The sequence below is a fragment of the Hylobates moloch genome, unplaced genomic scaffold (genome assembly GCF_009828535.3).
Source record: "Hylobates moloch isolate HMO894 unplaced genomic scaffold, HMol_V3 SCAFFOLD_14, whole genome shotgun sequence".
Classification (NCBI taxonomy): Eukaryota; Metazoa; Chordata; class Mammalia; order Primates; family Hylobatidae; genus Hylobates; species Hylobates moloch.
In genome coordinates, this window is record NW_026652289.1 from 63177408 (window position 1) to 63192839 (window position 15432).

Consider the following 15432-nt stretch of genomic DNA (forward strand, 5'->3'; position numbering starts at 1 on the left):
TTTTTTTTTTTTTTTTTTTTTTGAGACAGTCTCGCTCTGTCACCCAGGCTGGAGTGCAGTGGTGCGACTTCTGCTCACTGCAACCTCCGCCTCCAGAGTTCAAGTGATTCTCCTGCCTCAGCCTCCCAAGTAGCTGGGATTACAGGCACACACCACCACACCCGGCTAATTTTTGTATTTTTAGTAGAGATGGGGTTTCACCATGTTGGCCAGGCTGGTCTCGAACTCCTGACCTCAAGTGATCCTCCTGCCTCGGCCTCCCAAAGTGCAGGGATTACAGGTGTGAGCCACAGCACCTAGCCTGATTCTCTCTCTTTTAAGACTGGAAACCAGTCACTGATTCTCCTGTGGACGCAGGATTGGGATAGTAGCTTGGGGTTATATGTGCTCATAAGGGAACAAATGAAGCCAGCCTGCCAAGAGAGGCCCATGATAGAGCCTGTACTCAGAGAAGGGATGTGAGGGAGAGCAGGACATGGAATGAGAAGCCACCAGGGTCACAGATGCCTTCTCAGGCCTAGGCCCAGCTCTTCATGAGATCAAGCTTCACTTCCTGCCCTGGGATTCCAGGGGATACCTCCGTATCCGCTTAATCCCTTTTACTTGAGCTAGCAGTAATAGGCCTACTCATGTTACCATGAAGCTGTCTTAGACGCTGAACCCAAAGTTGCTGGCTTAAGGACGAGATATAATCAAGCGCTTTCTGGGTATTGAATGGAGAGAAAAAAAGAGATGGAACTTGCAAATGGAATGTTTTTTACTGTCAGTCACTCAACATATATTGAGCCAGCTGTGCACCAGGCATTCTGCCCCCCCTCTGTAGGGGAGACAGGGATGACTCAGACTTCGATCTTGCCTTCAGGAACCTCACCACCTAATAGGCTCAGAATCCAAGGAAGATAGTTGGTAAAAGCCCTGAGATAGGTGCAGAGCACCAGGGGCATTCAGATTTGGAGTGGATCAAGGCAGCTACATGATAAAGGTGTTTATACTGGCCAGCGGCCGGGGAGAGGGGTGGGGTGCATGGTAAGATGAGGATATATGAAAATGGAGGAGAAAAGGCATTCTAGGGAGAGGAAACCATGTGAGCCAAGGCTGGGAGGTAGAAAAACATGGAGACGGCCGGGCGTGGTGGCTCATGCCTGTAATCCCAGCACTTTGGGAGGCTGAGGCGGGTGGATCACAAGGTCAGGAGATCAAGACCATCATGGCCAACATGTTGAAACCCCGTCTCTACTAAAAATACAAAAATAAAAATAAAAATAAAGAAAAAAGAAAAAAAAGAAAAACATGGAGACAAGAAATCCAGTTTGGCTGGAGCATGGTAGAAGAAGAGACCATGAGGCTGTAAAGACAGGGCAGTGTCAGGACTTGGAAAGCTCTGCAGACAAGGCTGAGATGCCTGACTAGGTGCAGTAGGCAATGAGGAGCCTCAGAAGGTTCGAAAGCCTTCACCCAGCAACCCTTCCACCTCCATTTCAAGCTTCCCAGTGCTCTGGAGCTACCTGGTCTCACTGTCACCTAGTTGCTGACAGACCCACTAACAATTATTCCTTATGCTCTTATAGCATGTGACAGTTCACAATACATTGTCAATATATTAGCTCACTCATGTAAGATGTTCCAATGAGTTAATCGGCCCCATGAGATACTTGTATTTTTCAAGTGATCTTCAGAGAAAGAGTAATATTTACCCCCAGAGGAATGAACCTCAAATAGGATTTCAGACCTTCAGAGAGGATGTATTTTTGGTCAAGAGTTCCTTCCCTAGACCTCTCCAATTTTGTCTATGCCAAGGCTGGGTGCCTACCTGACCGCCTGGATTCTCCTTCTGATCTCCCTTGATGTCTGGAACAGGGGCTGGCGTGACCGTGACCGCAGGGAGCTTGGCTGGCTCCTCATCTTTAAAGGATAAACATGGTTACATCAGTAGAGTGGACAAGGTTCTGAGGGAAGCTGGCAGAGACGCTGGCATAAGTGGCTACAGGGCTATTGGACTTCAGGGTTTCCGAAGGTTTATTTGGAGGAATTTCTTGTTGGTAGGAAAAGTAAGATGATGTGAATTGTTATTGCCCTGACCTATCTGCAGATGAGAAGACAGTTGGCAAGTGACCATCCGTGCTCCTCTATAATTCACAGACATTTCCATCCTGGCCATTGTGGCCAAGGACACTCAACAGCTGGGCAGCCAGAACAGAGAGAGGGTAAAGCTCCCAGCACTCAGAGAATGACCCTTGGGGAAGAATCCTGCTGATTCCAAAGGCAGCAGCTTTTGAAGCCTTGGAACAGGACTGACGGGAAGGGAAACTTGGAAAGTCTGGAGAGCTAGGTTTAGGTACAGGTTCTCTCACTTCTTGGCTGTGTGGCTTTGGGAAGTCACTTGACCTCTCTGAGCCTCTTGTCTATAGGATGGGAAGAATGACTGCTGTTCCACCTCCCTCCAGGGGTTGCTGGGTGGATCAGCCAGTCCTGGTGTGCCGTGCAGAGCCCACATGGCAGTGGCTGTCCCATTTTCTCAGTCCTAGCTGCCACACAGATACTAGACTTCTGTGACACCAGACCCCTGGTAGCCTTCCCTCACTGGGGTTGCTGATTTCAGACCAATAACTAGCAACACTGTTCTTGTACAGAAGAGACAGGAAGAAGAAATAAAGCCCCACAGTCTCATTTGGGATGAGATTTAGCAAAAAGAAGTGGGAGTTCAACAACCCCCTAGCCTTCCCTTGCCTACCCCAGCTGTGGAAAATGGAGAGGAAGCTGTATGGGGCCACTCTCAGACCAGCAGCCATGTCAGAAAGACAGCACCTGGGAAGGAAGAGTCTGGAGTGGAGCGGCGATCAGGGCAACACCCAACCATCACTCTGACTGGCTCACAGAGGTCAAAGATGTGCCTCAGCCCCTGGCCTGGCTGGCTGCTGCCTCCAGGCCAAGCTCACTACTGACAGCAGGGAGAGGGGGGCAGGAGAAAACCCACTGGTCTGACCATCCTCTCACCTTCTGGTTTGCTTTCTGCTTTGGCCTGGGGTTGGGCTCTGGACTCTTGATTCAAGCTCTCCTCCTCCTTCTCCTTGGCAAGGCGAACTGCAAATGAGACAGGACATACATCTTACCTGGAATCGTAGGATCATCCCTGCCATGCCCTTTCAGTTAGGACAGTCAGCTGAGCAGCCAGAGGGCAGCTGCAGAGCGTGGGAAAAGGCTGCCATGGGGGTTGTGACATCTGGATTCTGATCCTACGAGGCCTAGTTGTGGTGCCTAATTCCCAAAGTTCTGTCTTACATTCTCTGCATTGTCACTGACTGGCTGTGACCTAGGGTAAGTCATTTCCCTTCTCAGGGCTTATTTCCTCTCTGGTAAAATGACATGGTCGGACTCAGGACCAAGAAATAGGATTTATTTCCTTTACAAGCTCAAGTGATGGCCTGCTTGGGTACTGAATTGAGAAGGACTCTGACCCAAACTTTGTAGGAAAGTACCATGATTGATTGGTAATGTCTGTGATAGACATGGAATGGAGAAATAATTGCAGGGAGATGTTTTTGCCATCCTTGGACTATATTATCTTTGTAGCTTACTTTCTATGAATCTACTAGAAGCTTTGTTATAGCTCCAGGGGGACGACTGATGGCCATGTTCATAAGCCTTCCCGCTCCAGTGGAAAAGGGGAAATGGTTGACCAACAAGCTCTCGGATACACCCTTTTTGACCCCAGGCAAAACAAGAGTCCGAGAAGGGCCTCCTTCAGATCCCTATGCACATGCCTTGCTGGAGGCCCACAGGGCAGCATGCACAGAATTGTGCTGCCCTGATTTCCAGGTGAGAAACACGGGACAGGCAACTCTCTTTCACTGGGACTGTGTGCCAGGAAACATGCAAAGCGCTTTACGTGTATAATTTCAAGGTGAGAAGGGAAGAAGGACCAAGGCTGAGATGAAGGAGCCCACAGCTGTGTGGCCTGGGAGGGTGAGGGCAGTGGTGCAAGTGAAGAACAAAGTGGTGTCATGGGATCGATGGGCTCTATTCTGAATTTAGACTGGCTCTGCCCCATGAGCACTGGGTGACTTTGGGAAGCCTGTGTACCCGTCACTAAGCCTCAGCATCCTCTCTAAAAAGGCAATACCATCATATCCTCAGGGGACTGATGTGATGAGGATCCATGAGACAAAATAAATAAAAACACTTTTACTGCTGCAAATGCTGGCCTCACTCATATTGTTACTTTAGCACGAATTCTGAAGCCTGATGACCTGGGTTTGAATCCTAGTTCTGCCACTTGCACTATAGCTGTGGACCTAACTGGGTGATTCCTTAAGCTGTCTGTACTTCAGATTTTTCATCTGTAAAATCTTCCAGAGTTGGTGACAAAGTAAATGAATTTATACATGAATATGGTCAAAACAGTGTCTGGCACCTAGAAAGCACTCTATAACTTTTAGCTGTAACAACAACAACAGCAATGATGAAAACAAATTGGCAAGAGTAGTTGAGAGCAGCTGTCCTACCTGGGAAGCAACCCCACAGTGATGATGCCAGCATCCCAGAGGGTCCAAGTTAGAAGGAACCCTGGAGATTATCTAGTCCGTAATACAGACGGACGGAGAGGAAACAGAGAAGCTGGACAGTGCAATCTGGGAAGCTGGGTGGATCAAAGCCTCTGCCTGGCTCCAAGACAGGCAGGAAACAGATAAATGGGTCTGGAATTTCCTCCTCTCTACCTGTCTCCTAAACTCTCAGAGTTAGTTCAGCTGCAGCTGGCTCTGGCAATAAGCTCCATGGGTAGAGCCACTATGACACGTGTGGTCCCTCGAAGTGGCCTGGTGGGCCTGGGTCCTCATCAGAACTGAGAGGTCGGGGGCCAACAAACCTTCGTCCAGACAACCCCAGTGCCCCCTTGGCACTAATCAAACCCTGAAGTCTTCTGTTGAGCAATGTGTAGCTGCTGTCACAGGAGGGCTCCCTTAGTTCTGGTCTTGGCACTGAGAATATCTGCTGACTGTTGCTGGAAGGGCTAGCTATAAACACAAGCTTCCCCCTTTCCTTCTCATCCTCATCACAGCCTAGACTCTCACTTCCCATGTTACTGAGGAAAGCAGGTCAGTTGCAGGGTCTCCCCCACCCTGTCTCACACACATCCAAGTGAAATCACCAGAAAAGGCATGGGTCCCTGGAGAGGAAAAGCCCCTTCACAGAGAAGGTGAGAGTTCAGACCCCAGGAAACATCTTTTCCACGGATCAGCTCTGTGGAAAGAGCTGGAACACCTGGAGAGAGTGGAAACATCTGGATGGCCATCTGGAAACAGCATACGAAAACACAAATGTGCATCTAGAGAGCCTGGGGAACAAAGGCCCTCATCACAGCCCTGCATGGTCCCCGCCCCTCCCACATGTCGTCTCACGGTGTAGAATCAGGCTGGGCTCTTGAGCATGACTGAATCCCAGAGGACATCTGCAGTCATGCACCGTGCGAGCCATTCCATGCCCCAAAGACACCCAGAGACAATGTACCAGCATGCTTGTCCTCCCTGGGATGATTGCTGCTGGCTCCTGGGCACTTGTTTCCTCACATGCCTCTCCCCTCTCAGCAGGGCCGGATCATGGCTTTAGCATCAATCTCCTCTGACCTCAGCCTGGCCTGAACATCACATAATCCTGTTAGGACAAGTAGGCCAGCTGGAGGCTGTTGGTCATGGAGATGCCCAGCTGGGGGCCCTCCAGTCCCATCCAAGAGGTCTTTATCATCAGGACTTTGCTAGAGTCAGTGATTCCTCTGGGAGTAGCCACTGATGACCCAGAGATACAGCTTTCCTCATGGGGCCCTGGCCAGAGCACCCCAGCACTCATCACCAGAGGCTGTCAGGGGCTGCAGCTTCCATTCTGCAAACCCCAGAGGTACTATTTTTCTAGAGCTGACATTTGGGGGTGGCCTCTCTCACAATGTCTGCTGAGGTTTACCTTGAGGAATTGCTTTTTATTTTTTCTTTTCTCTCTCTCTCCTTTTTTCCTAATAGCTCCATTAGCAGCTTAGATTAATTTTTTTCTCCCTTTCTCTCTCCCTCTGTTCTTACCTTGAGGAATTCCTAAGGAAGGTTTCATCATTGTCTTTGATGCAGCTTTTCACAGTATGGTTTATTTATTTATTCAGAGATGGAGTCTCGCTCTGTCACCAGGCTGGAGTGCAGTGGCACGATCTTGGCTTACTGCAACCTCCGCCTCCCGGGTTCAAGCGATTCTCCTGCCTCAGCCTCCCAAGTAGCTGGGACTATGGGTGTGTGCCAATTTTTGTGTTTTTAGTAGAGACAGGTTTTCACCATGTTGGCGAGGCTGGTCTCAAACTCCTGACCTCAAGTGGGAGCAGGAGAGTAGCTGAGAAGTTCCCTTTAGGGGTCTGAGATGCATGTTAGGGGCAGCTCTCTGGGGAAGAGAAGCAGAAGGCAGGATTTGGTAAGGTGGACAGTGAGAATCTCAGCCGCTGCCACCATTTGTCAAATTGGACAACAGCCCCCACTGTACTTTGAACCCTGCTCTTAGCCTCATCACCCTTAAAAGGGTCCTGGCAGTTTCCAGGGTGTCCTTTGGGATTCCAGACTTGGGGAGGAGTTGGCAGGTTTCCTAGGACTCCAGAGTTGAATATAAAGCAAAAGGAAGTGCCACTAAGAACTTCTGGGCTTTGGGACCCTACAAGAGGTGTCCCCAGAAGCAGCCCAAGCCAGTCAGCCTGGGCCGAGCTGCCTGGCTAGACTCTCTCCGTGGAACACTGGGGCTGACTCCTGGGCAGTAGGCTTTGCAGGGCAGCCCCAACCCAAACCTGTGCAGAGCACATGGTACTCACAGCCTAACTGCAGGTTAACGCCTTCGTTTTATAGGGAGGGACAGAGGCAGGGAAGTGGGATGTGGATACCCAAGGACCTTAGCCTCCGTGTTCCTTGTTGCCCTCTCTTGGTGAGTCCCCTGTCTTGGTCTCCACCCTCTTTCCCAGACTGTCCGACTTTTACTACTTTCCTCTGCTTATTATCTCTTCCCACTCCCTCCTCACTGCCTCTAGGATTTTCAGGTCCCAGTTCTTCTCCAGCTGCAGGAGGGAAGGAGTGGATGGGGCAGACCACACAGGTCTGGAGAGGCCTTGCTTACCTTCCCTCAGGGGGTCCAGGCTGTGGAGCATGAGCTGGTAGATGGTGCTGCGGATGGTGCTGTTGTGCAGAGAGGTCGAGCTGCTCCCTCGGGTCAGCAAGGACGGGAGCTGAGAGGAGAGCCGCACAGGCCTCAGTGGGCCCCTGTCCAAGCCAGGGGAGGAACCACACGAGGGCATCACTAACCTTGCCTCTTTCCCATAAAGATCAGGGAGAAAGCACAGATGCCTTATCCTGACCTCCCCTCTTCCTCCACCTCCAACCAGGAGAGTTACACTACTTTCTTTCTCAGCCTCCCCTCAGCTCTTCCAGGACTATTTTGTTTTATGTACTGAATAATTTCCCAAAGTCTCCACAGGGAGCAACCTGGTGTATTAGGAATATCACGTTACAAAGGGTTTGCACATCCCTGCAAGTACATCCTCAGAAACACTCCCTCACCCACACACCACACAGACAGACCCACTGCACATGGCTACAGCCCTTTACAGTCCACAAAGAGCATTATCACATTTTATCATTGCCCCACTCCCAGAGATAAGCAAAGCTATGATCCCCATCTATGGAAAGGGAAAGGAAAACTCAAAGAAGCTAGGTGCCTAAGTCAAGGTCATGCAGGAAGTAAATGAAAGAGTCAGACTGGTACCCAGGTCTTCTGTGGTCTTCTGATTCCCAGTTCAGTTTTGTTTTGTTTTGTTTTGTTTTTTTCTGCCCAAGTGCTCAGAGACCCTCACAGGTACACACATACACACACATCTATACTGTACAGACACAGATGTGACACTTATTCATAGTGACACATATAGAAATATCATCTGATTTACAATGGAACATCCAAAGACAACACTTCCACACTTGCTGAGTCCTCCCTCCCTTCTCTTCTTCCTCCCTCCTTTCTGCCCCCTCATCCCTCTGAGCTGAACTCTTCTGCCATCTAGTGGCTGTGGTGACACAGTACTTCACTACAAGTCAGAGATTTTCTTTGGACGGGGGAGGTTCTTTAGGTTCAGGTTTGGAACTCCTTTCAAAGTTCCCCATAATTCTTTCCAGATACTTCATAGGCTATAAACAGCTAAGACGCAGTTTTTCGGAAACCTCAGACTCCTGTCCTCTCCAGTTCCCCTGCTATCTTTCTCTTAGTTCTGGGGCATTCCAAAGCCATAGGTAATCCGGCTTTTATATCAATCATACAATGTTGGGCTGTACACTAGGACTTGAATTCATCTAGTTCAAACAGTCATTTTACAGATGCAGAATCTGAAGCCCAAGGTCACACAGCAAGCTAATGGCAGAGCGGACTGTAACATTCCAGATTTAGCTCCCAAACTAGCACCTCCTCAAAGGCCATCTAGAGGTGAGAGTTCTCAGAAAAGCAGCCCTCTCCTCTCTTGCGTCACCCTGGCAGTGCTCCCAGGAGCTTCCTAGGCCTGAGCACAGCCAGGGTCCCCAGCTCAGGGCCACAATACCCTGGGCCTGTGACCATCCACTGAGACCCTGCAGTGTCCCCACTGGGCAGACTCCATACGGCACCCACCTTCAGCTTCTTATCCTGTAGCTCATCCACCGCAATGGCCCCATCGCCCGGCTGCAAACAGGGAGAGGAGTCACGAGATGTTGTGGCAAGACCCTCACTTTCTCCCTACATCCCTCTCTCCATGGAAGTCCTCAGGTTGAAATACAGAAACACACTCCGAGATAACCTGGTCTCAGAAAATGTTTCAACATGTTCCATCCCTCCAGTCTGACCTTCTATAATCTGGCTTCAGCCTGCAATGCAGTACCGCCAGTCGAATGTGTCCACTCGCCATAGTCCAGTGGCACCAACTGTCTTTGGGTTTCTGAAATGTGCCATCCTCTTCACCCGCCTCAAAACTCTCATCACAGGGCCCCTCGCCCCCTGTCCGTAATGCTCTTTCCCTCCTCAGGCTTCTGGTCTCCACTTAAGTGTCACCTTCCTCTGGGAAACCATGTATAATTCTTTTATAGACCCCTGTTCTTTTCCTTCACAGCGCTTTCCCCAATTTATTTGTGGAAATAAGTTGACTGCCCCACTAGCATCTTGAAGGTAGACTATTTTATTCACCACTTTTATTCATTCGCCAGCATGAGAACACTGCCCAGCACTTAGCAAGAGCTCAATAAATATTTATTAAATGAATGAATAAATGAAAATGAACTGTCCTCTAAATACACTTAATCCATTCTAACTCTTGTTCCCTTGTTCATGCCTTTTCCTCCTGCCTAAGATGCCTTCTCCATTCCTTTCTGCCTACTCAAGTCTTATCCATTTTTTATAAAATTCAGGGTGAATTCTTGTATGAAGCTTTCCCAAATGCCCCTTCCATGCCCCCTCCCACCCTCCCTTCAGCTCATTACAATACCTCTCTCCTGGAAAGCTGTATAACAGTGAGCACATTCTGTGATACTAAAATCAGCTGTGTGCTCCGGTAAGTACTAGTGTTTTGGGAAAGCTATGGGGCAGCCAGCTGGGAAGTGGGACAGCCCTAGACAATCCAAGATGAAGAAGCATTAAGCCTGTGTATTTACTGTCTGAACCACTAGCTTGCCACTTTACACTCACAGCCTTGTAATATCATTTGAACTTTTTTTTTAAAAAAAAAAAGCACTGTTTAACTTTTCACTGCATGAATTGTCTACCAGCTACATGTAGACACTACCTTTTTTTTCTTTTATTGCCATGCAATGAACTTACAGTCATCTGTTTCCCTTCTTTGTGGCACAGTGTCTTACTGAGAACAGGAGGTGCTCAGTAAAGGGAGCTGAATGAGTAGACACTCCCAAGTGACCTTTAGTGCTTTTGTTTTTTTATTATTATTATTATTATTATTATTATTATTATTATTATTATTATATTTTGAGACAGAGTCTCGCTCTGTCACCCAGGCTGGAGTGCAGTGGTGCAATATCGCCTCACTGCAACCTCCCCCTCCTGGGTTCAAGCGATTCTCCTGCCTCAGCCTCCCAAGTAGCTGGGATTACAGGTGTTTGTCACCATATCCGGCTAAATTCTGTATTTTTTAGTAGAGATGGGGTTTCACCATATTGGCCAGGCTGGTCTCAAATATCTGACCTCAGTTGATCCACCCACCTCGGCCTCCCAAAGTGCTGGGATTACAGGCATGAGCCACTGCGCTCAGTCTTATTATTTTTTAGACAGAGTTTTGCTCTGTTGCCCAGGCTGGAGTGGAGTAGCACGATAACGGCTCATTGTGGCCTTGACCTCCTGGGCTCAAGCCATCTTCCCACCTCAGCCTCCCAAGTATCTAGGACTACAGGTGTGTACTACGACACCCGGCTAGTTTTTGTATTTTTTGTAGAGATGGGATTTCACCATATTGCCCAAGCTGGTCTCAAACCGTGCTCAAGTGACTCACCCACCTCTGCGTTTCAAAATGCTGGTATTACAGGTGTGAGTGACTGGCTACGTTTTTTTGTTTTTTGTAGAGATCGGGTCTCTCTATGTTGTCCAACCTGGTCTCGAACTCCTGGGGTCAAGCAGTTCTCCTGCTTCACCCCCACAAAGTGATGGGATCACAGGTGTGAGCCAGCACATCCAGCCTTTAGTGTTATCTTTAAGCAGCAGGATCACAAATAGCTGCCCTCAGCAATCATCTTTACCTTCTCATTGCTTCCCTCATCCCACCAACCTCCATGGCTAAACCAGAACTGAACTTGCTACACTCCCTTCTTTGTTCAGCTCAGAAAATATAGAAAATAGCGCTTGATCTAGGGCCACTCAGCCATCCCTCCAACTTATTCATTCATTCAGTTCTTATTTACTGAGAACCTGTTATACTATTTATATGGTGCTATTCTGGTGGCTTTAGGGATACAAAGATGCTTAGGACATGGATTCTGTGTCCAGAAAGAAATTGAGGCCAATGATAACACAGATGCATAACAAAGAAGAATGTGGTTCCTGAAATAAAAGGCACAGATAGGTGCTATGCTGTGATGGGCAAGGAAGCTTTTTGAAGTAGCTAGAATTTGAGTAAGCTTTGAAGGATTGGGAGAGGTTTGAATGCTTGGATACATATTGCTAAATGAATGAATGAGCATAAAAATGAATGAAACAGAGTATAAATAACCAATCTGCATATGAAGGGGGCACTGTGCATTTTAAGAAATCCCCCCAACTCTTTCGTGACACGCCTGTAAGTTTACTGGGATATAAGAGGCTACAGCACTGAACCCATTGGCCCAGCCATCTCACTATTTCTCACATCCAACCCTCACCCAAAGAGTTCTCTTTTTTCTTTTTCTTTTTCTTTTTTTTTTTTTTTTTTTTTTTTTGAGACGGAGTCTCACTCTGTCGCCAGGCTGGAGTGCAGTGGCACAATCTCGGCTCACTGCAACCTCAGCCTGCTGGGTTCAAGCGATTCTCCTGCCTCAGCCTCCTGAGTAGCTGGGACTACAGGCGTGCACCACCAGGCCCAGCTAATTTTTGTGTTTTTAGTAGAGACCGGGTTTCACCATATTGGCCGGGATTGTCTCGACCTCCTGACCTTGTGATCCACCCACCTCGGCCTCCCAAAGTGCTGGGATTACAGGTGTGAGCTACTGCGCCTGGCCAAGAGTTCTCTTTAGAGGCAAAGAACTGTGAGGGTCCCATCTACACTCTGGGGTGGATGGTTCTGTACACCGAGGGGTAGGAGAGACTGATCTTTGCCCCGTGGTGCACACGCCTAATGGTTTCTCTGCCATTCGGATTTATTCAAGCCAAAATACCTTTCTAAGGATTCATTGTTCATGGCTAATTTCAGTATGCACTTCTAAATTTCTGAAGTCTTTCATATCCATTTTCTTATTTGATATGACTAACTCTGTGACATAGACAACACTCAAACTATTGTAGCTATTTTGCTAGATGCGAAAACTGAGATGCAGAATGATTCCATCACTTACCCACACTCACAAAGATGGTGACAGAATCCTGTCTTCTTCTCTTTTTTCTTTCTTTTTTTTCTTTTTGTTTAGAACCCTGATCTTATCTCCATTCAGTTTTTTCTTTTTTTGGTGCTTTTGATTTGGTTTTACTAAATCCCATTTATTTTCCCAAGCATAAATAAGGAAATGAGGTCAAATCTATATTCCCTAGTGGCTCTATTTCATACTTCGACATTTCAGGCAAATGGACATGAATGTTTCTCAACATTTGGGTGTGGCTGATGAGTCCATTTATGAGTAACAGCACTGGAAAGTAGGTGCTTTCTGAACATGCCTTTTTCACAAACACATTCACCTCTCACATCACAACATTCTCCCTGCTCTTTCTTCAGCCCGGTTACCCCCACCTTCTTCTCCTTACAACAATTAGCAAGAGGCTGAGGTAACAGAAGAGGATGTCTTCATGCCTCTTGCTGAGGATGAGCAATGGGATCCTTTGCAGCTGTTTATAGGAACTTCAGGTGGCAAACCATGGTAGCCCCTAGTGGGCTTGTCCTCCTGACCTCCATTTGCTATTTCCCACTGATACAGCAATTCCTCTTCTCGACCATCCATAACACATTTCCTGAACCACACATTAGTCTTAAATTTTTTTTTAACATTCATTCAACAAATATTTATTGAATCCCTTATCCGAGCCCTGCCTTCACTCAGCTTCTCTCAGGTAGAGCACACTTCACTTTAGCCCTTCACTGAATACAGTATTGCACCCCAATCCACTCCATTTGTCTATCCTGGAAACCCAGAAGTCTACCCAAATTCCTCCCTCTCCCTCACAGCCCACATCCAATTAGCTGTCAGACCTCGTTCCTGAGAGTTCTCACATTTCACTTTGTCTCTGCACTCTCCTGCCTACAGTCCTGCACAGCCTCCTGACTTCTGATCCGTTCCTCTTCCAGCACATTCACCACCCCTCAGCCAGAGTGGGTTTCTGAGCAAAGCATATCATGTCCCTCCCAACACACTGGGAGCCCCACTGTCATCCAGTAAGAGTCTAAACTTCTTAACTTAGCACAGCCTCCTGCGTACTTGCTGTCCAGTATTGCCCAATAGAAATATAATGCAAGCCATATATGTAATTTTAATTTTTTAGTAGCCACATTTTTTAAAAGTAAAGGAAACAAGTGAAATTAATTTTTTTATTTTTTGGGACGGAGTCTCACTCTGTCACCCAGGCTGAAGTGCAGTGGCAAGATCTTGGCTCACCGCAACCTCTGCCTCCCAGGTTTAAGTGATTCTCCTGCCTCAGCCTCCTGGGTAGCTGGGATTACAGGCGCCTGCCGTCATGCCCGGCTAATTTTTGTATTTTTAGTAGAGACGAGCTTTCACCATGTTGACCAGGCTGGTCTCAAACTCCTGACCTCAGATGATCCACCCACCTCAGCCTCCCAAAGTGCTGGAATTACAGGCATGAGGCACTGTGCCCTGCTGTGAAATTAATTTTAATAACACACTTTAACCTGATATTCCTGAAATATAATTTCAACATGTAATTAATATTACAAATATTGGGGTGTTTTACATCCATTTTTTCAGACCAAGCCTTTGAAACCCAGTGTATATATTAAACTCATAGCACATCACGAATCTGACTAGCCACATTTCCAGGGCTCAACAGCTGTACGCAGCTGGTGGCTACAGTCTCTTCTTGCCCTCTCATTTCTCTGGTTTTTGCACATTGCTATGAGACTCCCTAGCCCTTGTATAGTCAGTGAATTCCTGCTTGTCCTTCAAGATTCAGCTAAGTATCCCCTCCCCTAGGAAGCCTTCCCTGACCCTCTGGTCTGTTGAGATGTCGGCTCTTTGCAGTACTAAATCCCTCAGCACTTACCTGTGCTGTAAGTATAGCATTACACATGATAGTGTAAACTACTGCTTTACTTATCTGTCTTTCCCGCTGAGAAGGATTTACCATGGAGATGATGAAGCTTAAGCTTCAGGGCTCGTCACTCTCCTACACAAATCCTTTCCAAGGCTTGCACCTAATTTTGTGGCAACATTTTTATATTCTTTTTCTTAGTGAGTATCAGGCCCCACAAAACCTAGATTAACTCCACCTCCTCCATTAGACTAAGCTCCTTGAGAGCTGGAACTGTGCTTTATTTATCACCATATGCCAGACCTATCACAGGCCTCATACAAAAATGTTCAATGAATGTCTGCTCAATGAATGTTGGGGTTCTTGAGGGATTACTCCCAGACTATCTGTCTTTCAGAGTAGCATCAGCCAGTTCTTGATTTTAATTACCATACATTCGTTGGTGATTCACAATTTTCTGTTTCCAGCCCAGACTTTGTTCCTGGGCTTCAGACTCATTTGTTCCACTGCCTCCAAGATATACCCACTTGGAAGTGACCTAAGCACCCAAACTCACTATTCCAAAGTGGGAATTCTTGAGTCTCCCTAAACTTACTCTTCTTTCTCAGTGGATGGCACTACCATCCACCCTGCTGCTCAAGCCAAAAAGATCAGCAGCATCCTTGATTTTCCTGATTCTCTCACCCTCCATATCCACTTCACACCAAGTCCAGATGATTCTGTCTTAAAACATTCACAAATACATATAAACAGGCCACCACAGCCTCCTAACTGGACTGCCTGCTTCCACTCTTGCACACCTACAATTCATTCTCTACTCAGCAGCTAGGGAGGACTCTCATTACTTCATTCCCCTGTTGAGCTTGAAATAAAATCCGGGCTGGGCGCGATGGCTCACACCTGTAATCCCAGCACTTTGGGAGGCCGAGGCGGACAGATCACAAGGTCAAGAGACTGAGACCATCCTGGCCAACATGGTGAAACCCCGTCTCTACTAAAAATACAAAAATTAGCTGGGTGTGGTGGCGTGTGCCTGGAGGCTGAGGCAGAATTGCTTGAACCTGGGAGGTAGAGGTTGCAGTGAGCCAAGATCGCGCCACTGCACTCCACGCCTGGCAACAGAGCGAGACTCTGTCTCAAAAATAAAAATAAAATAAAATCCAAACTCTGTATCTGATGCACAGGGCCCTGCATGGAGTATTAGATTGGTGCAAAAGTAATTGCGGTTTTTGCCATTAAAAGCGAAAGTAATGGCAAAAAACACAATTACTTTTGCACCAAACTAATAGCTCCCACCCTCTTCTCCAGTGGTATTCTGTACCCCTCTCCCTATTACTCACTAACCACACTGGCCTTTATTCTTTCCTCTAATGTGCCAAGCTCTCTTTTCCAGCTCTGAGCTTTTGCAAATGCTGTTCCCTCTTCCAGGAATTCTTGTCACTGGCGATGGGGTGGTTTCCCTTCTCATTCTGCAGATCTCTACTTGAAATTCTCCTCCAAGAGACCTCCCCGACTCTC

The 15432-nt window shown here is 47.5% G+C and overlaps 1 protein-coding gene across 1 annotated transcript in view; it reads right to left on the minus strand.

Moving 5' to 3' along the window:
- SLC24A1 (solute carrier family 24 member 1) overlaps window positions 1–15432 on the minus strand; it is a 45159-nt gene that overhangs the window by 10047 nt on the left and 19680 nt on the right. The window contains exons 5-7 of the mRNA XM_058427199.1: window positions 7129–7237; window positions 2995–3081; window positions 1730–1902 (exon numbers count right to left, since the gene is read on the minus strand). Coding sequence (XP_058283182.1) covers window positions 1730–1902; window positions 2995–3081; window positions 7129–7237 — 369 coding nt within the window. The remainder of the gene's footprint in view (window positions 1–1729; window positions 1903–2994; window positions 3082–7128; window positions 7238–15432) is intronic.